The 22,126-nt window shown below is 41.8% G+C and overlaps 1 protein-coding gene across 1 annotated transcript in view; it reads left to right on the top strand.

Annotated features, from left to right (window-relative positions):
- Trank1 (tetratricopeptide repeat and ankyrin repeat containing 1) overlaps positions 1 to 22,126 on the top strand; it is an 86,946-nt gene that overhangs the window by 37,452 nt on the left and 27,368 nt on the right. Inside the window, exons 8-11 of the mRNA XM_051203067.1 lie at positions 85 to 255; positions 15,829 to 16,083; positions 17,629 to 17,805; positions 18,379 to 21,252. Of these exons, the coding sequence (XP_051059024.1) occupies positions 85 to 255; positions 15,829 to 16,083; positions 17,629 to 17,805; positions 18,379 to 21,252 (3,477 nt within the window). The remainder of the gene's footprint in view (positions 1 to 84; positions 256 to 15,828; positions 16,084 to 17,628; positions 17,806 to 18,378; positions 21,253 to 22,126) is intronic.

Raw genomic sequence — 22,126 nt, 5'->3', positions numbered from 1 at the left:
CCCTAGTCCCATGAGCAGTCATGGGACATCTCCTTATGGAAGGAACCATGAGCAATCCCCCCTTCTCATTTTGGCCTGCTCTAGGACAAACAGAAGATGTGCAGATGCTACTGAGCTTTGGAGCAGACCCTACTCTGCTAGATGAACACTCTATGTCTGCTGTGGATGTTCTAAAGAGGAACAAGAACTTCAGAGCTATTGAAAAAATCAACAGCCACCTGGAAAAGCTGGCTTCCAGTTCTAAGGGCCCATCAGGTATAGCACCAGTATATTTACTTTTTGTGGGGAGGTGTTGGGGAACTGGTTCTGTGATATTAGATGTAAATTGATTTGCCTTTTGTTTGTATGTGTAGGTGGAAGTGAGACCTTTCGCCTCCAATGTTCTCAAAATGTGTTTGTAAAGGCAGAATGTGATAACTCTTATAGAGCATCTACAATGATCTTAGAACATTTCCAGTTCTATATTTCAACAGTATAGGTTACCCCCCCCTACGCACAATGTATGCATATGGGAAAAGGGAAAAAAACATATAGGAGATAACCAAAATTAGCCTACTTCTCAGAAACTGTCACTGCTGACAATTGAAAATACACTTAGATCTCTATTTCTTGACAGTTGATTTGGAGAAGACTGCTGTATAAGACAGAGTAGATGGTCATTCCAGATCTACTGCTGGGCTTGTATTTATCTTTTATCTTTTATCATTTATCTTCTATCCTTAACTTTTCAAAGTTTTCTCGGCTTTATCTATGGGTTGATTCTAAAATCGGAAACTAGTGGGTGGCATTTTCATGGTAGTGTGATTATATAAAATATTACTTTTCCTACCACAAGTGGCATAGCTGGGCTCGTAGGAATGAATCACCAACTGTCTTGAAACCATTGCTCTTTCATTGTGACAGTCTTTAAGCAATGCTGTTTGATATCTCCTGTACTCATGTCTGACTTTTATACTTCCTGTTATCTAGAGGTGGTAGCATTCTTGACTTGTGAGGATACCTACTGGAGGAGGCAGCGATGGTAAAACTAGAGAGCTTTTTGAAAATGTCGTTATCTTCACATTACTTTCTAATATTTGGATATAATTACTCTATTTTATTGACAGAAATTTGCCTTTCCCTTATCCCCTCTTGTTAACACTTTTGTAATTAGGCTGTGTTTCACCATCAGTAACCTGCCATCATTTAGTGACAGCCTTTTCTAGTATCCATACTATCTTTAGATTTATAGACTATTCTATAAAATTGTGTGACAACTTTGAAAAAATATTTAATTTCCTCTTAATCCCTATTGCCATTGATCATAAGTCTGATGTTAGTCATTTTGTTTCTTTTTTCTAGAACATTCTCTGACTTTGAGTTCTCAAATTTCCTTGGGATATATAAGGATGGAGGTGTTTACTTACTCTTTTGTGGAACTTGCTGATTCCTTTTACTCTGTCTTTCTTAGCTCAGGGAAAATATCTCCTATCATTTTATTCCCTTCCAACTTTTTCTACTACTAGTAAGCCATTGAGTAAGTTTCTTGGGTTTGTGTATCTCTCTACTTTCCCCTCATATACTTTACTTGGTCTTTAGCTTTTCTTTCTGTAATTCTCATTGTTTATTACTACATTTTAAAATTTGGAAAACCATGATTTTAATTTCCAAGAACTCTTTCTTGCTTTATTTTTTAAGATATGTGTGTGTGTGTGTGTGTGTGTGTGTGTGTGTGTTTGTGTGTGTGTTTTGCATACATGGATGTCATTGCACCATGGTGTGCCTGCTTTCTCCAAAGGCTGGAAGAGGGTGTTAGATCCCCTGAAACTGAAATACTGATGGTTGTGAGCGGCTATGTGGTGCTGGGAATGGAATCTGGGTTCTCTAGTAGAGCAGCCAGTGCTTTCAACCACTGAGCCATCTCCTCAGCTGTTTCTTACTGCATCTGCTTTTGTTTACATTTGCCTCATCTTCTTGGATTGCATTTAAGAATGTTACTCTATCTACATAGAGAATGCCCCCCACCAAGTTATTTATGCTGCTGTTGAGGTTTTGGGGATCCCTTTTCCTGCTTCTCTTTGATACTATTGCTTTCCTTTAACTATCTCCTGATTTCTCTGTCATTTATATTTATAAATAAAAGACTAGATTGATAATGCATATAAAATGGTTAGTGTTCATTCATATCCTGCAGATATTTAAATTTCTCAGAAAGACGAATTCCCTTGAATAGGTAAATGAAGGCAGCTGTGGGGTTGCTGGGGGTGGGAGATTGTCTGAGGATTATTGGAATTGCCAGAGTTTGGCAAGATTTTGTTGTTGTTGTTGTTTTGTTTTTTGAGGCAGGGTTGCTCTGTGTAGTTCTGGCTATCCTGGAACTCGCTCTGTAGACCAGGCTGACCTCAAATTCACAGAGATCCACCTGCCCCTGTCTCCTGAATTCTGGAATTAAAGACATGTGCCACCACCACCCAGAAAGATGTTTTTAAAAAAATTATTTATTATTTTTGTTACCATGGGCATGAATACTTTGACTACATGTGTGTAAATGCACCATATATATGAAGTGTCCCCAAAGCCTAGAAGTGGGTGTGAGATCCCCTTGAACTAGAATTACAGGTGGCTCTGAGCTGGCCTATTGGTGCTGGGGATCAAACCTGGGTCCTCCTGGAGAACAATAAATGTTCTTAACCCCTGAGCTAGCTCTTCATTGCCCATAAGACAAATGTCTTATGTCAGGAAGTTTGAAGCTGATTTTCATTTAACAACCCCCAGCATTTTTCCACTGTTTTAACTTTTCCTTGCTAATTTAAAATCTCTTCTGTTGTTTCCATGAGTCCTTGATAATGAGAAGAGCAAAACATATTTGTGGAGTTTCAACCCTCTCCCTACCCCATGGATGGTCAAACTTCAGACTGTGTTATACCAGGTTTTGTTTTTTAAATGTATTCATGTTTTAAGAAATTAAGACTTCTCCCCCTGTAGGGTAGTATAATTAACCAACCATTGTGATATGCTTTCTGAAAACTTGTTTATATAATCTCAGTTCTAAAATGGCCTTCACAATTTTAAAAATCCAAAGTAACCAAAGAGGTTATTTTCCCTATGAATTTGGAAGGTTTAAGTTAATAATAATAAAAGGACCAGTAGTTAATAGGCAGGAAGTTGCTGACATGTGTTGGATGACTTGTCATTTCTCTTCATTAAGATGTTTCTCTTGTTCAACTCGAATCTTGATTAACTTAGATGGTATCCATAGTTTTTCTTCTCCTGTAGATACAAATGCAAAACTCCTACCCCAACGTAACACATATCCTGCTTTCCATTCTGAGGTCAGTACATCCTTGAAGTACACTGGCTGATTTAGTTCAGAAGTTTTTTCTATTGTCCAGTGTCTTTCTGCAGCTGTTTTTCCTTTCTCATCAGCATTAAGAAAGTTTAATGTTAATAAAGCATTATGTAATCTGTGTTTGGGTGTCTTGGTTCCTCCTGCCTGTTTATGGAGCATTTCTTTTAAAGTACGATTGGATCTCTCAACCACTGCTTGTCCTGTAGGATTGTGTGGTATACCAGTTATATGCTTTATGTTATAATACTCAAAAAACTGTTTCAATTTGCTGGAGACATATGCTGGAGCATTGTCAGTTTTTATTTGTGCAGGTATGCCCATAATAGCCATTACCTCTAATAAGTGTGTTATAACAGAATCAGCCTTTTCAGAGCTCAGAGCAGTAGCCCATTGAAACCCTGAAAATGTATCTATAGTGTGATGTACATATTTTAATTTTCCAAATTCTGCAAAATGAAACACATCCATTTGCCATATTTCATTCCTATTTATACCTTTAGGGTTACTGCCTGGTGGTAAAGGAGTTTGGTTATAGAATGAGCAAGTAGGACATTTCCTTACTATTTCCTTGGCTTGTTCCCAAGTGATAGAAAAATCCTTTTTTAAACCTTTGCTGTTCACGTGGTGTTTCTTATGAAACTCTGAGGCTTCTAGCACACTTCCTATCAATAAACGATCAATTTCATCATTGCCTTGTGCTAGAGGACCTGGCAGACCCGTATGGGATCTGATGTGAGTTATATATATAGGATGAGTCCTCTTTCTGATAGTATCTTGTAACTGTATAAACAATGAAGTTAATTCTGTATTGTCAGGAATAAATTCTGCAGTCTCAATGTGTAAAACGACTCTCTCTGCGTATTGAGAGTCAGTAACTATATTGAGGGGTTCTTTAAAATCCATAAGTACCATGAGAATGGCATACAATTCTGCCTTTTGTACAGAATTGTAAGGGCTTTGAACCACTTTGCTAATTTTTCCTGATTTATATCCTGCCTTACCTGATTTGTTTGCATCAGTGTAGAATGTATGAACTCCAGAAATAGGTGTTTTTCTTACAATGCGTGGAAGAATCCAAATTGTTTTCTTTATGAATTTGATTCTCTCAGTTTTGGGATAGTTGTTGCTAATTGTTCCCAAAAAGTTACTGCAAGCTCTCTGCCAATATTCGTTATCTTTCCATAAGGACGAAATTTCCTCATTAGTTAAAGGTACTATAATTTCTGCTGGGTCCCTTCCTATTAGCTGACGAAGTCTTAATTTACCTTTTATAATCAAGTCAGATCTTTTCTATATATGTTTTTAGTTTTTTATTCTGTTTATGTGGTGGGAATATCCATTCTAATATGATATCTTCTCTCTGCATCAAAATCCCTGAAGGATATTCTCTAGATGGTAATATAACCAGAATACAGTCTAGGTTTGGATCCACACGGTCCACATGTGCTTCTAGTATCCTCTTTTCTACCCATTCTAATTCCTTCTCAGCTTCAGCTGATAGTATTCGTGGACTATTCAAGTCCTTATCTCCTTTTAGGGCCATTTTCAAGTTTTTCAAATCATGCCCTTCTAATCCAATTATGGTTTGCAGTTGAGAAATCTCTCCTAGTAATTTTTGAAGATCATTAAGAGTCTGGTAGCGATCTCTTCTGATCTGTACTTTTTGTGGTCTAATTTTCTGTAGACCTATTTTATATCCTAAGTAGTTGATAGACTCTCCTTTTTGTATTTTTTCAGGTGCAATTTGTAATCCCCAGCGAGGTAAAACTTCCTTTACTTTCTCAAACATTTTTTTCTAGTATTTCTCCTTTAGAGTCAGCTAACAATATATCATCCATGTAATGATAGATTATGGATTGTGGAAACTGTTTACGAATTATTTCTAACGGTTTTTGTATGAAATATTGGCACAGGGTGGGGCTATTTAGCATTCCCTGTGGCAAAACCTTCCATTGATATCTCTTCACCGGTTGAGAATTATTATAATTAGGTACCGTGAAGGCAAATTTCTCTTTGTCTTGTTCTTGTAAAGTTATAGTGAAGAAGCAATCCTTTAAATCAATCCTTAAATCAATATAATAGGCCATTCTTTGGGTATCAAAGAAGGCAAGGGCATTCCAGGCTATAGAGAGCCCATTGGCTGGATAACTTTATTGATAGCTCTCAGGTCTGTAAGCATTCTCCATTTACCAGATTTCTTTTTGATCACAAATACAGGAGAATTCCAAGGGCTGGTTGATTCCTCAATATGTCCAGCATTTAGCTGTTCCTGAACCAGGCTTTCTAAAGCTTCTAACTTCTCAGAGGTCATAGGCCATTGTCCTACCCAGACAGGTTCCTCTGTTAGCCATTTTAACTTTTGGTTCCTCTGTTTGTTCAGCATTTGTATTTTGTTTTTGTACTGCCTGGATATTTGGTCTCTGTCTTGTATAGTACTTAACAGTATTCTTTCCACAATCATGAGGTCGTCTATGGTTCCTATCTAATACTGGAGGAATGTTAATCTGTGTATTCCATTGCTGTAATAGATCACGACCCCATAAATTTATCACTACATCAGCCACATATGGTCTCAACCTCCCACTCTGTCCTTCTGGTCCTATACATTCAATCCATCTCGTGCTTTGTTTTACCTGAGACAGGGTTCCAATCCCTAAGAATTGAACATTTACCTCATGCAGGGGCCATCTTTGAGGCCAAGATTTATTAGATATGATAGTTACATCAGCCCCAGTGTCCAGGAGACCCTCAAACAGTCTATTATTCATCTTAACTATCAATCTAGGCCTATGACTATTTATAGTGGTTTGGCAAAATATACGTTTTTCATTTCCTTCTGTCATGTTTGATTCAACTTCCGTCACTAGTTTGTCATCCAGAGCAGTATGATTTTTTATGATAGGCACAGAATTTTCTAATTGTCCTGTGGGAGATTGTCTTCCACTGTGACTGGGAATGTTCGAACCACCTGTGACGTGGAGGCCTTCGAGAGGCCCCCCCAAGAAGTTTCCCGATGGTAAAGGGTTTCCTTGCTTGTCTCTGGTCGATCTACACTCATTTGTCCAGTGTCTGCCTTTGCCACACCTTCTACATAACCCAGGAGGCTGAGGCCTTCTGTTTGATTCATTCCTGGGGGTGTTATTTCTAGGGAAGCTTTGCCTACAATTTCTTTTTAGATGTCCTATCTTACCACAGTTATAACATCTGACATGTTGATATCTCTTCAAACCTTTGGGGATGGCTTCTCCTACCCAAGCTTCTAAGTCACCATAGTAAGGAACTCTGTTATCTTGATATCTTCTCTGACCTTTAGATATGGCTTCTCCTACCCATGCTTCAGTCTTATTGTCATTATACTCAATGTTGCCTGTATATAGGACCCATTCATCCAAGGGTGCTGATCGCATTTTTAAAGGCCAAAGCACCTGTTTGCATTGAGGATTCGCATTCGCATAAGCTAAAGATTTTATGAGTATTCGCCTAGCATCTATGTCTGCTATCTCTAATTGTACTGCCCTAGATAATCTTTCTAGAAAGATACTAAAACGTTCTCTAGGTCCTTGTTTTATCTTGGTATAGGGTTCTATCCTCTCTCCTAATTCATGAACCTTATCCCAAGCATTCAAAGCTGCTGTACTGCATAGAGACAAGATGTGTTCATCATAGGCAGCTTGGGTTTCTGGGTCAGCATAGAGACCCTCCCTCACCAAGAATTTTATCTTGGGGAGCTTTATAACCTTTCTTTAAGTCCTGAAGTTCAAGAGCTTTTGCTTCCTCTCTCCATAAAGCCCTCCATTCTAACTGAGAGGAGCTTTCAAGGACAGCTGATATTAATTGATCCCAATCCTTAGGGGTTACCTTGTTATTCCATGCCCATGATTCTACTAATTGCTTCACATAAGGTGAGTGCATGCCATAAGAGACTACTGCTTCCTTTATACCTTTTAAATCTTTCATACGTATTGGTTCCCACTGATATGCAACGACACCTTTTGGATGTTTCTTCGTTGCTGGCTTTTCATGAATAGATACAGGGAAATCTCCCCTGACCCTAAATGGTGTGGAAAATTTTAAATCTTTTTCATGCCCTGTTACCTGTAGTTCTTCTGATGTATCAGACTGAAGGTCTTCTAAAGCCTGAAATCTATTCACCATTGTTTCTTTGAGTGTCTGAACTTCTTGAATCAAATAACTTTCTAGAGACTTCATTGCATCAGTCAGTTTCTTACTTTCTCCAACTACAAATGATTCCATGTTTTTAATCTTATCATCCTTAGATATTATCTGAATGGCGTGTAAACTGCCTTCCAGAAACAATGTTCTATCTGCTAGCTTGCCATTATCCTCAGACATGGAAGAGATTCTGTCATCTAGTCTTTCTATCTGATGTTCCAGTTTCTTAAACTTATTAGTAGCTTCCTCCGACCAGGAGCGAGCTGTTTCTGCTAGTTTGTTAATGCATTGCATTGTTTCTGCTCTGGTTATTGAGGTATCTGACATGAAACAAATTATACCTTTCAGCTCGCCAACGCCATCTTCAATATTCTGAACCTTTCTTTCTATACTTTCTATGCTTTGAATTCTGTCATTTTCAATGTTTCGAATCTTTGTCTCTATGCTTTGAATTCTATCATTTTCAATGTTTCGAATCCTTGTTACTAAGTCTCCTATGGTTTGTACAAGTTCCTTATTGTTTGCTGTAATCTCAAACCATTTCTTTAAGAATATCATGTTAATGATGAAACCCATTGCTATTACAAAATAAAAGTATATATTGGTCCAGTCATAAGTTTCTTCTGCTAAAATCCCTTCTACATATGAAGTAAAATAATTCCTAAAGTTCTGCATAGTAAAATTATCTGCCATAGTTATGGAACAATTTATCTCAGATTTTATATCAGCTTAAATTGCAAAGGATGTTACAATTACCTTAGGTGTAATTCTGCTGTCCTGGAACTTTGATGCTTTTAGTTGTATATCTCAGCTTGTGGTAGCTACGCCTGGAGGTGTGTCACCAAATAGCGCCTAGCCGCCGAGGCCCGTCTTATTCCGGTTCTGCCTAGAAGTGTGCCGCCAAATATTGTCTGGCAGCAGACGATCCTTCTGATTCCGGTCCCTGTAGAATAGCTCTTAACAAACTATGACAAGCAGAATTTTGTTAAAAGGGGACTTTTGGAGTTACTTGTAACACAAGACGAAACGCGTGCAAGCAGCGCCGAGCGGCTCTGCGCAAATGCAAAGTCCCGTGCGGAAATGGGCAAAAAATGTTAAGCGGTAAGTGCCTTCTCAGGTCTGCTTTAGCAGCAAAGATCTCCTTTGCAATAAGGAAGAGGCAAATGTCCCAAAGCTGTGGTGAGTCCACCTGGTTAAACCCTGCCCGTTGGGGAAGGTGGGGGAGGGGGGCGGCTTCTGCCGCCTGGGGGTGAAACCCAGGTAAATCCGCTTCTGACACCAGATATCGCGGTAAATAAGGATCAGGATAAACAAATAGGCCGAATAGATGGTTATTCAGGGAGAAATAACTTACAACCTAGACAGATGAACACCAGGAAATTCAACCCAATCCTCTCCTGTCCGAGTCACGCCAGAAAGAGAGCGCCTTTCCTGGCCCCCTCCGACCTCCTTCCCCAGGTCACTTCCGCCCATGGCTCCACCCCCCAATGGGCGTGGTCAGTGCCACAGAAGGACTATCTCACTACAGACATGTTTACAAAATTATTACTTTCAGAATAGCTTGAATATTTTTTAATGGAGTCTTTTAATAACATATAACCCTAAAGACATCTCATCTGAGACAGGCTTTAATTGATTAATCAATTTATTGTGATGCTGGGGTTAGAATCCAGGGAAGTCTGTGCTAGGCATGTGTTCTACCTCTGAGCAACAACACCCTAACCTTGTGACAGCCTTCCTCCTTGTCTTCTTTGACATTAAGTATCCTGGGTTTCCAAAGCTACAGAAGAGGCTCAGTGGACTCTATGCTGTCTCCATTGCTCATCAGAGTTAAGTTGTATTTACTGGGAGAAAGCTTGTATAAGAACGAATGTGCAGTTTTCCAGGATTGCTTGTTGGCTGCCCAGGTAATCTATATGACAGTGGTTACAATCCAGTCCGAAGCCCCAACTCTCATTGGCCCTGCTCTCACTGGCTCAGCCCTCATTGGCCTCAGTTCTCTTGGCAGATATTGATTATGCATAGATGTTTTAGAACATTGATCATGAAGATATTCCTTGCTATGTTGAAGGAATAGTGAAAGATAATTGAGAAACACAGAATTAAAAGTGAAAAAACAAACAAACAAAAAACCAAAAAACAAACAAACAAAAAAATCAGGATGTAATTAAGAAAGAAAGGGAAGTCAGTGGTAGGAAGGAATCCTAAGTTGAGTTCTGTATTTACCAAAGTGTTTCCAGCTAGAGCCCTTACAGAAGTCTATTGTTGAATATAATTCTGAGTGGGATCATGGTCCCTTTGAATGTATATAGCAGCATGGAGTTGTATGCATTTATTTTGTTTTTAAGATTTTTTCTTTCCTGTTGTACAATTTTAAAAGCTAAGGTGACAGTGTAATGTTTTTCTAGATCAGCTCCATCTGAGGAGATGACAACCCTTTAGTCTAACGTGATAGTTACCAGTTACATATGGCCATTAATGTATATGCTTATGTGTTTGGAGAATTGAAAATTTACCTTTATTTAGTTTTAGCCCTTCAAGAGGCCTTTCTGTTCAAGCAGAAGTCGAGAAGATGTAAGAACCAAAGGAAAAAGAGTGTTGGGGTATGGACAGGAAGATGAATCTAACTCTAGTTGTGTGGTCTACCACTTCATTCTCATCACTTGCAAGGAAAAATAAAAGTCCTAGCTTGTGGAGGACCCACCCCTAGGTTGCTTGTATCTTCATCTTGGTCAGTCTGATCTGATGAGTGTTGATTTTTCCACAAGTGGTTCTGAGCTCAGCATCGTTAGGACAAGTTTTTTTGTTTACCACCTGGAAGAATGAACAAGCTTACAGAATAGGATTAAAGGTGCTTTCTCCATTTGCTCTTTCCAGAAGTCACATACGCTGTTTTCTGGTAGTAGTGCTGATCTCTTTGGATAGGACAGCCTTTGGCATTAAGTGAGAAAAAAATGATTTTGCTAAATATATGTATTGTTCTCAAGACCAGAGATTTCTCAAAGTGTGCATGCAGATTGTGATTTGGGAGGTGCAGAGTGGACCCTAGATTCTGCATTTCTCACCAGTCACCAGGGAATGCCATTTTGAGCAACAAAGCTTTAATCTTAGTCAAGATTACAAAATTGTCTTTGACAGCTCTTGGTGACTACCACCAGGTGGCACCATGTCCACTTGCTTTGGTTGCTGTTGCTAGCTAGGCCTTTCCTTATGAACAAGAATAAGGTGGAGCTTTTGTCTGCTGCTGCCTGTGGTCTCCTCCCTGTCTCTTGAGGCTTTGCCTAGTGAGCTTGGATCCAGGCTCTGGAAGAGCTCTGCTATGTTCTCTCAACACTGGGAGGCAGGTTGCTTCTTTTCAGTTAGTGCAGGCTAGGACATTGACCTAGGATGTCAGTTATATTTTTCTCCTTTTTGTAAGCCAGTATTTCAAAGAAAATGCATGAAATGTAGGAAAGAAAATACTAATTTTATATAGATTCCTCTACCAGGAAAACCTAAAGTATCTGTGAACTGATCAGTTAGTCTTTTATTCTAAGCATAGTATATATATATGTATATGTTTGTATGTATAGATATTTGTATTTCTTTTATAAAATGGGATTGATATATTAGCTTGATGATTAAATTGTGTGTAATAAAACTTACTAGTTTTTTCTTTTATACCTTGGGTGATAGAATTTGGATAAAACTTAAGTCTTTTTTTTGAAATGATTTCTTTCTATTTTTGATGACTTCTGAACTCTGTTAAAAGTTCAAAAGATCCCCTTAATTTTGACTTCAAATACTTTATAAAATTGGAGTTTTGTGTAACAATGAATCTATTATTAATTATACTTTGGTGCCTTTTTATTGTGTCTTTATTGCTGTTTCAGTTAATTAAAAAGAAACCCCTGTGTTCATGGGACACAAACAACTCTGTTTTCTGATGTTTCTTTTGTCTTATTAAGCTGGTGGACATTTTGAAAAAAGGAATGAAAAACTTAGATAATAAACAGGCACCTGCAGCCTTCATCCAGGGATACCATTTGTCACATTTAGAATGCCCCTTCTAAGCATTTTGTGGTGTTTATAACATTTTTATGAACACTCCCTCCTTGCTGGAGTTTTTGCAGTCTGCAGCTGTCTTCTTAGCTAGTCTGTGTCTTGCAATCATATGCTTATTATACAGTGTTATCTTTTTGTTCCTGTTCATTTTCATGTGACTTTTGTGCTAAACTAATTTTCTTGGAGGACGAATGATCTCTTGGAAAGACCTTTAAGGGTATGGTTCAGGAAGACAAGTAGCAAACTCCTATCAACCTGGTAGGGAAGGAAGTGTTTCCTCACTGTTTTTTCCTCCTTTACTGTGGGTTTCAGTGTAGTCATAGGTATTTTAAGATGCAGGTAAGTGGCAAAGTTCTCAGGAGTGCTAGTCAGTCTCTATAACACCATGCATATTTTCTGTCTCAGTGTGGGCCTCCAGGCAGGTGATGTGGGCCTTTGACAAGTGGTTGTCATGTCCTCCCTGTAGTGTTATGATGGCTTCTCCTGCTGCCTCACACCTGAGGCTCTTTGATTGTGAGTCCATGGGTATTTACCACAGACATTGGTGTCTGTGTATTTCTAGTGTTTGACTGTATTTGTTAAAATGGAATCCAGGTGTGTGGGGAGAAGGCACATCAGATATTGTTGTTATTCCTCCTGGACCTCCTCTGGTCTCTTTCGCCATTCTGTGTGTTGCTGATGTTGGAGTGCCTTCAGTTTGACTGGGGCTTATGGAGGCTGTTTTGCTAATGTCCCTTCAATTTTTTTGTAGTGCTTGCAATAAAAGCTGGTGCTGTAATTTTTTTTTATATGCCTGTCCTAGTTTCTGTTCTGAAGAGACACCATGACCACAGCAACTCTTATAAAGGAAAAGCATTTAATTGGGCTGGCTTATATTTTCAGAGGTTTAGTCCATTGTCATCGTGGTGTGACAGGGTGGCAGACAGACATGGTGAAGTAGCTGAGGGTCTTTGATTTGAAGGCAACAGGAAGTGGTCTGAGACAGTGGATGTGGCTTAAGCATGTGCGAACCCTCAAAGCTCCACAGTAATGCACTTCCTCCAACTAGGCCATACCTGTTCCAACAAAACCACACCTCCCATTACTGCCACTCCCTTAGGGGACATTTTCCTTCAAACCACCACACAGCCATAGTCATTTCTCTCTTCTGTAGGTATTGGCTGAGGTTGATGTATAGGCTACTGTAGAATTGAATGCTGTTTTATTTTTTCTTCCTGAGAAAATAAGGAAACTATCCTAGAAGAACTTTAGATGATAAATCTTAGACAATTATGGAAGATTTTAGGTTCTAAATAGCTATGGTTTAGCATTTTAAAAATTGAGGGCTGGGGATGGCAACATACCTTTATCCCCATCATTTAGGAGGCAAAGACAGGTGGATCTCTGTGAGTTCAAGGCCAGCCTGGTCTACAGAGTGAGTTACAGACCAGCCAGTGATACACATTGAGATCCTGTCTCAAAAAAAGTTGTGGGGACAAGAGATATAGCTCAGTGGTAGAATGCTTACCTAACAAGTGTAAGAGCTTGAGTTAATCCCTAGTATTATAGAGATTGGCATTGTAACGGTATGTGTCAGTTCTCCTGAGAATTCAAGAAAGGATGGCTGGAGAAACCCCAAATGCTTTTCAGGATATGTAGCATATCACAGTGGTTTCAGCTAAAGCTTAGCACTGGGATCTTGGGAATCTTGGCTTCACCATTTGTCAGATATGTGACCTTGGACTGATTTTTTTTTTTTTTGCCTCAGTAGGAGCCAATTGCACAATGTAAACAGTTCATCATCCTTCACTAAAATGCTTGTGTCCAATAGCTGTTATGGTGAGTGAGGTTAGGTAAATTGGATTATGTATAAGGTCAGCCTAGGTTTGTATTTTAATGGGTCAAGGATAAATGGCACACTCCAGTCTCTAGGATGGGACCCCTCCTTTGAGCTCATTTAGATGCAGATGTTTTGGGAAAATTGCTTTTAGGAAGTCTTTGGGCTTGGGACTTCATGGCAGCTGAACTGTCCTCATGTAAATTTACTTACGGTTATGAAAGCTTCACTAGCTGGAGTCTGGCAAAAATCTCCCCAAAGGCCCTGTGTTTCATGGCCTGCGGCGTCAGGCCTCCTGGCTTCTCTGAGGACCGTGCTGCTGTGCTACCCCTGGCCCACCACTTCCCTCACAATTGGCTAAAATTGTTCTTAAAACTATTTTTGACTTATGTGTTAGAAACATCACAACTGGCTTCATTGTCACCCGGACTCAGTGATGTCCTCTGACAAGCTTGTGCCTTAGACTTCAGTGGAATTAAATCCGGGTCTCTAACCTCTGACTTGTCCAGCATGTTTGGATTTGTAGACTCATCTCTCTCTTACAATGCTTGAATACCCCTGTCCCTGCTTCTGTTGTGATCATAGCAGCTGAACCAACAGTGTGGTCAGGGGACAATCTTGGCTGACTCAGGCCTGATTCTGTCACTCTGGGCAGGGAGTGTGCTGCCGCCAGAAGACACAAGCAGTCTCTGAAGGTCAGAACCGAAAAGATCTGTTTTACCAGTTCCTCTTTACACTTTTGCTCTGACCCTTGTTAAAGTAAGATGATAGACTAACCTACATTTAATTTCTCTTGTATTAAAATGAATATTCATTCCAAAGATTTAGAAAAAAATAGGAAGTAGAAGCCAGCAAGAGAAAATCAAGTTTGTTTTATTTGGATAGTCTTTCATTTTTCCCATCTGCTCTTACTGAAGGAAGAGAAATCATAGGAAAGTTTTTTGGAGTGGTTTATTCTTACCCTCCTTTTTCAGTGATAGGATGGTCAGACTAAGTACAGAAAGCCCAGTAAATTTGAATTTCAGATAAACAAGTTTTTCAGTGTAAATATGTCCCTAGTATTGTATGAGCTCTACTAAAACATTGTTTGTCCATTTGAAATTCAGATTTAGCCAAGAGCAGTGGCACGTACCTGTCATCAATACCAGCTGCTTAGGAGTCTGAGGCAGGAGGGGTTTAAGTTCAAGGCCTGTCTGGGTTACATAGTGCCTTCAAAGTCAGCCTGTGTAACTGAGACCCCTCTCTTCCTCTTTGTATGTGTAATGTAATTATTTATCTCACACCCCGTTCACAGTTTCCCCTCCTCCCTCTCCTCAATTTTTTTTAAATGGGTCAGAAATATAGCTCAGTGGTAGTGCCTGGGTTCCATCTCTAGAGCCACAAAAGAGGAGGGATTGAGGGAGGGAGGAAGGGAAAGGAAGAATGGAATGAATCGAAATTAACTGGCATTCCTTAGTTTTTGTAATTTTAAAATTGTATATATTTATTGATTGGGGAACACATGTGCCAGTTTGCATGTAGAGGTCAGAGGACAACTTGTGGGAGTCATTCCTTCTACCATGTGGGTTCTGGAGATCAAACTCAAATCATAACGTTTGGTGGCAAATGCCTTTCCCTACTGATCCAGCTTCCCAGGGCCTTCTCTATACAGTAAACATATATAGGAAATTTGGCAGTCTCCTTACTGAGGGGCCTGTGTAAATTTTTTCCTAACCTTAAGACTCAGCAAGATTATAAAAGGGGTTAGTCCTTGGTTTATCTCTAGACATCAGAGATCAGATAGAAACACTACGTGCTGTGACCCAGTTAGGAACTGAAGACTAATGTATCCTCTCGCTCATCTCCAACATCTTTTGGACTTTTCAGCTCTTCTCTGTATTTCCCTGTAACTCAATGTTTCTGAACAGAGTATCCTCCCAATGCTATGAAAAATTGAAGGCAGATCTTTTCTAACTCAAGTATTTGCCCTGACCCAAACATTCTGTCTTCAAACACATCTTAATTCTGGGCTCTGGGCTAAGCTCCACTGGACATTTTTAGTTTGTTTGTTTGATTGTTTCTTAAAGTTCATTGTTATGTTAAGAAAATGTTCACTCACATAGATGTTAAAGTGTTTTTTTTTCTGTCTCTTTTAATTTAAATTAGAAACAATCTTGTTTTACATATCAATCCTAGTTCCCTCTCCCTCCCGGCCTCTCGTGCTTCCCCCCACTGACCCCCATCCCTCCACTGGGCATTTATATTCTTGGTCCTGGAGCCTGAGTCAGTGCTTGTTCTGATTGATGTTCATTAGTGGTTAAGTAACTTGTCCGAAGTGATCCATTATTTCTTCGTAAGACTTCCACTGTGCTTAAAGGTTTTGATTTACAAACTATTTTAATTATGTGTATATGTTGGATTTTAGTAGGGTGAGGAAGGAAAATCATATGGACAATTTTGGAGTATAGTTTATTCTTATTTTTGAAAGAAATTCCTGCTGGCCTGGTTTGTGACATTAACCGAGATTGTGCCAACACCTTCATCAAATTCTTACTGGAGAAACAAAAGTGGCCTGAAGTCCTTCTCTTGCTCAGCCGCAAAGTCAGTGGGCAGCCACATCTCAGAAACTGCCTCATCAAAAACTGTGACCTCTCAGACCTGGACATCTGTACTGTCATTCCCCACCTCAGCTCCTGGGACCAGAGGAAGACCCAGCTTCTGAGTCACCTGATTGACAGCGGAGGTGAGTGTGCCTGGGCATTGTGGGCCACAGGGATCTCTGAATTGTCTGGACAGAGCTCAGCTGTGGCCTCGCTGTCCCTCCTGTAAAAAGCCAGCACATGTACACCCTTTTCTCTCACTACCTCCTGGTTTTGAATCGGGTCTACAGAATGTGTAACCCTAAGCTGTCTTGAGGAATGCTGCGTTCTTGTGAAACCCGGTTAATCCTTCCCTATTTATCTCTTTTGTGGGAAGCACCATGTATGTGGAGGGTTAGTCAGTGCTCAGTTCCACCTGGCTTTTGGCTAAACCTTTTCTGCCCTTTGTCCACTCTTGTGGCATTCTTTCCTGATCAGTGGACTGGAATTTTATGGTGCTTGTTTATGGAGAAACAGCTGAGTAGTTCATTGTTGGCTGAATGTCTAAATGTGCAGGACAGTGTGGTAAATTGCATTTAATTTAAAAAGTAATTTAGAAATACCAGCCTCTTCCTACCCAAATTCCCCACATCACCATTCTTGCCCTACTAGGTGTGTGGCCTTGAGCAGGCTGTCATGCCCTATCTGTTTATAAAATTGGAATAACATTAGTCTGTATTTCTTGAGAGCTGCTTTGCATTTTAAGTGAGCTTGTGTGTGCAGTGTGTGCAGGCTTTTGGAAGAGTACCTGGTGATGTGGTTGTTCCCTTTTGTGTTGTGACCCTCATGAAGAGTAAGTAGTAGTGCAGCACAGTGATCCTTGTCTTTCCTATGTTGCATGCAGTACAGAGCCGATAGGTGTTGGCTCCACTCACAGGGAGATGGAGTGCCTTTTTTTTTTTTTTTGGTTTGGTTTTTCAAGACGGGGTTTCTCTGTGATTTTGGAACCTGTCCTGGAACTTGTTCTGTAGACCAGGCTGGCCTCAAACTCACGAGATCTGCCTGCCTCTGCCTCCCAAGTGCTGGGATTAAAGGCATGCACCATCAACGATGGAATGCCTTCTACAAGTTATTTCTTCAAGCCTCTTCCTTGTGTGTGCTGCTGTCCCAGAAATTATTGCTGTGACGGATTTCCTGTTTTATTCTTTGATTCAGCCAACACTCACAGAGCATCTCCAGCATCAGGTGCTAGTACAGCAGGGCTGCAGGGTTACAGGGATGGGCTGCCTCTGGGTGGAGGAAGTGGAGGCTGCAGTGCGAAGGGAGTGTGGCCTGAGCTCAGAAGAAGGTGAGGTGGTGAGTGGAGAGGAGATGTGTCAGGAAGAAGCAGAGTTAGGAAGTATACGCAGGTCCTGACTCCTGACTGTCGGGCAGGGGCTTGTACGCTGTCCTCACTCTATGGTAGGAAGTGTGACAAGACTGGGGAGGGTTAGGAGTAGTGGGAGGAGCATGGTCAGGGACAGCACCCTGAAGAGCGGGGTTTCTCTGAGGGCTCAGGGAGCCTTATTGCGCAGGAAGGTTGAGTGTGGTAGGGGAACATCTTGGAAGTCAGATCAGCAGCTTCCCCCTCTCACTGAGCCAGGCTCTGCCTCCTTCTAGGGTCATGATGCTCTCTTCTGCCTCTTTCTCCCATTATACTCCCCACCCAGCACTGCTTGAGGGTCTCCAAGAGAGCCAGGACAGTCCACTCCTCACGTGCCTGAGACATGAGGACTTCGACTTGGCTTTTCTTCTCTTGAGCAAGGGTGCAGACCCCCGCAGTGTTTCTTTCGTGAAAGGGGACACTCCATTGCATGCAGCACTCCACATCTTTCTGGACATCAATGGTGAGCCTCTTCCTTAAGCAGTCTGTTTCTGGAGAAGGAAGCTGGTGTAAGAAACGGTTCTTTGCTCTGCCGTCTGGGAAAAAGGCATCTGCAAAGGCTGTTTCCTGGCCAGGTCTGAAGAAACAACCATCGTACATCATGGTGAATGATCAGGTTATAGTGGGAGTGGGGTTTAGATTCTAAAGTTGGCTGTGTATAGCTTACAGATATTTTCTATGTATTTTCAAGAATCCCGACTAACAGATTTTGCTGTAATAACATCAGGTAATTTTAGGAGGTATCACTGATAGCTCAACTGGGAGTTATTTGTTGGCAGAGCTATCTTGCGCATGGCCTCTGCTTACTGGTTGCCAGTATACCTTCCTGATTGTAACAATCAAACTGCCTCCACATTGCCAGATTTCCCGTGGGGCAGTTACCTTGATTGAGAACATTGGGTCATTTAATGATTGCCACCTCTTGGGAGAAGGTCAGTGTATGATGCCTCAAACTGGCATTGCTTTCATACCCACAGTCCGCTGTCCCCTGAGAAAGATGGCTTTGCACTCACAGGATTCTATTTGTGTCTTTCAGCTGACATTGGCTTTAACTTCCTCAGCCACCTGTTGGACTTATTTTTGTCCAACCCTACCGAATTTTATTACCTTAATCCTAACGTTCAAGATAGCAATGGAAACACATTGATGCACCTCCTTTTCCAGAAGGGCATGTTGAAGCGCACAAAGAAGCTGATAGATCTGCTGGTGAAGTTTGACATCAACTTCAACCTGAAGAACAAAGAGGGCAAAGATGTAAGGCATCGCATTAAGAAAAATGATGCTCTGCTTTTGGCCTGGAACAAAGCTGTGCTAGAGAGCAGGCGGAAGAGCCGGCAAGACCCTGCTGCCCACCTGGGGAGGCTCTCCAGGTCTTCTGCTCCTGGCCATCTGTCTCAGCTCAAATCCCAAACTTCCTTCAAGTTTCTGCCATATGGTCTCAGTGACACAGCCCTTTCCGACGGAATCACAGAGATTTTCCCTGATGTTCAGGGAACCAGGCACGAGCCTGAAGCCCTCAGGACACGTTCTCTGAGAGACCGCCTTGTACAGGACATCACAATTTTGATCCAGCAGGTTGAGTTGGATATGTCTCTACCAGAGGACAAACCCCAGCGAGGCTCTTTGAAGGCAGCAGCTGGCACAGAAGGAAAGAAAGGCAAACTCCAGGGAGCCCAGAGTGTAGCAGGCTCTGGCTATAGTAGAGACAGCCCCATTGTCTCTGAGGCTGGGTATGGGCATGCTCAGGCTGGTCCGGGGGCCTCACAGCTTGTTCCTGTGCGTAACAGATTAGGAGCGGCCAGTGATAATCAGGACAACTCAACCATGCAAGAGATTGAGGCCTGTCTGCAGGACTTTGATAACATGACCTGGGAGATTGAGTGCACTTCAGAAATGCTGAAGAAGCTGTCCAGTAAGGTTGTGACCAAAGTTATAAAGAAGAAAATAATCCTTGCCATCCAGCAGTTGGGGAATGGTGAGTGGACCCAGGGCCTGCAGAAGAGGCTGAAGCACTCAAAAGGAAACATCCAACTCTTCGAAGCAAAGCTGGACAAAGGCGCCAGGATGCTGTGGGAGCTTGCCATTGACTTCTCTGCTCGGTGCAGTGAGAACTCTGAGAAAATTATGGGTACAGAACGGAACTCTTGCTCCCTGGAAAAATCTGGGCGGGTCTATACAGAGATCATCCGCATCTGGGACATTGTCTTAGATCACTGCAAGCTGTCAGATTCCATCATGGCCATCTGCAGTGCCTATACCCGGGGATTGTCCTGTGTTCTTCGGAAGAAGCTGAAGGGTATCAACAAAGGGCAAGTATCAGCTAACATGAAAATCCAAAAGCGAATACCCAGATGCTATGTGGAAGACACAGAGGCTGAGAAGAGCTCAGAGCAGGTAGACCCTGAGTACTTTCCCCCAGCCAGTGCTGTGGAGACAGAGTACAACATCATGAAGTTCCACAGCTTCAGCACCAACATGGCCTTAAACATCCTCAATGACATGACAACAACGGTGGAGTATCCATTCCGAGTGGGTGAGCTTGAGTATGCTGTGATTGACCTCAACCCCAGGCCTCTGGAGCCCATCATCCTCATTGGGCGGAGTGGCACTGGGAAAACAACCTGTTGCTTGTATAGGCTGTGGAAGAAATTCCATGTTTACTGGGAGAAAGCTGAGCAGGCAGGAAGCCCATTGCTGTCCAAACAGATCTTGCCAAAGAGAAGATTGGAAGTAGAGCCTGGAAAAGATGGTCCAGGTCGGGAGGAAGAAGAAGATGAAGAAGAGGAGGGTTCCATCAAAGTGGAGACAGTGGATAATATAGATGAGGAACAAGAGAGTGAAGCCTGTGCTGGGGCCACAGTGGAGCCAGCAGGGGACAGCCAGGTAGCAGAAGGATGTGTGCCAGAGCACCCACACCAGCTAGAACATCTACACCAGATCTTCGTGACCAAGAACCACGTCCTGTGCCAGGAGGTTCAAAGGAATTTTATCGAGCTCACCAAGTCTACCAAGGCCACCAGTCACTACAAGCCACTGGATTCCAGCGTCCACAAACTCCAGGACCTGAGGGATGAGAACTTCCCTCTGTTTGTCACTTCCAAGCAGCTGCTCCTTCTGCTTGATGCCTCTCTGCCCAAACCGTTTTTTCTGAGAAATGAAGATGGAAGCTTAAAAAGAACCATTGTAGGATGGTCCACACAGGAAGAGTTTAGCATCCCCAGCTGGGAAGAGGATGATGATGAGGTTGAGGCTGATGGGAACTATAGTGAGGAGGAAAAAGCTACAGAAACACATGCAGGTGATAGTGATCCCCGGGTATATGTAACATTTGAGGTGTTCACCAATGAGATATGGCCCAAAATGATCAAAGGGAGAAGCTCCTACAACCCGGCCCTGATTTGGAAAGAAATAAAATCATTCCTGAAGGGCTCTTTGGAGGCTCTTAGCTGTCCTCATGGGAGACTGACCGAGGAAGCCTATAAGAAGCTAGGGAGGAAAAGGTCCCCTAATTTCAAGGAAGACCGGAGTGAGATCTATAGCCTCTTCTGCCTGTATCAGCAGATCAGATCCCAGAAAGGGTATTTTGATGAAGAAGATGTCCTGTACAACCTGTCCTGGAGGCTGTCAAAGCTCAGGGTACTCCCATGGTCCATCCATGAGCTCTATGGTGATGAGATTCAAGACTTCACCCAAGCAGAGCTGGCCTTGTTGATGAAATGCATCAATGACCCCAATGCCATGTTCCTTACTGGGGACACTGCCCAAAGCATCATGAAGGGTGTGGCCTTCCGCTTCAGTGATCTGCTCTCCCTGTTCCACTATGCCAGCAGAAACACAGTAGACAAGCAGTGTGCTGTCCGAAAGCCCAAGAGGATTCACCAGCTGTATCAGAACTACAGATCTCACTCAGGTACCTCAAGGCCTCTGGCTCATCTGCTGGGGAGGGGTTGGAGCATTGGTCTTGGGTCTGTATCAGAAGTAAGAGCTAGTGATTTGAAGTTTGCTAGTAAATATGTTCATGGGTAAGAGAACTTAGGATTTTTGCCTCCACTCATCACTGAAAATGTGGTTTGATAGAAATGAATCTTAGAGACGATGTATTCCAGGGAGTTTCTGTGATGCAGAGATGTTTCGGGGCAACATTTAGACTGCTTTGGAAACCTTTGCTAACTAACACTCCTTTGTAGTGGCACCAGTTACCTGGCCAGGGTGCATTGTGCTAACCTGGTAGAGAGTGTTGATGACAAGGGGCAACCCTTCACATGCTGGTCTGTAGCAGCTTTTGTGCTCTCAGAATTTTACAGTAGTAGGAAGTGGCAGCGGGCAGGCGGGAGCAGCAGCAGGGAGCTGTGTTGACTGGCACAGTTCTGCAGGCACCAGGGACTAGGAAATTTAGCTTCAAATGCTGCAGCTCTTGTGTAGGCCTGGGAAGCCAGACTTTCTTACCTTTTTTTTTTAATTTGAAAATTAATTTAAAAAATTAAAATATAAGTACATCACTTTACCCCTCATTATACTCCCCCAAAACTCTCAAAGTCATGGCCTCCTTTTCTTTAATTATTACTGCTACTCTCTCTCTCTCTCACCTACTTAGTCTGCTTAATGTTTGGATTTGTGTTTTCAGGGCTGACCAGTTGGTATTGGATAGCAAGTAGGAGTCTTATTCCCAAAGAAGACTAATTATTCCTCTCTCCCACATCCAGCAATAGCGGTAGAGCTCACTTTCCCCCTTCCACATTAGCGTGTTTGTTGGTGTTAGCATTGTTCAGGGAACAAGGCTGAAA

Source organism: Phodopus roborovskii, unplaced genomic scaffold, assembly GCF_943737965.1.
Source record: "Phodopus roborovskii unplaced genomic scaffold, PHOROB, whole genome shotgun sequence".
Taxonomy (NCBI): domain Eukaryota; kingdom Metazoa; phylum Chordata; class Mammalia; order Rodentia; family Cricetidae; genus Phodopus; species Phodopus roborovskii.
Note: the sequence above shows the minus strand (reverse complement) of the source record. Positions and strands in the feature narration are given on the sequence as shown.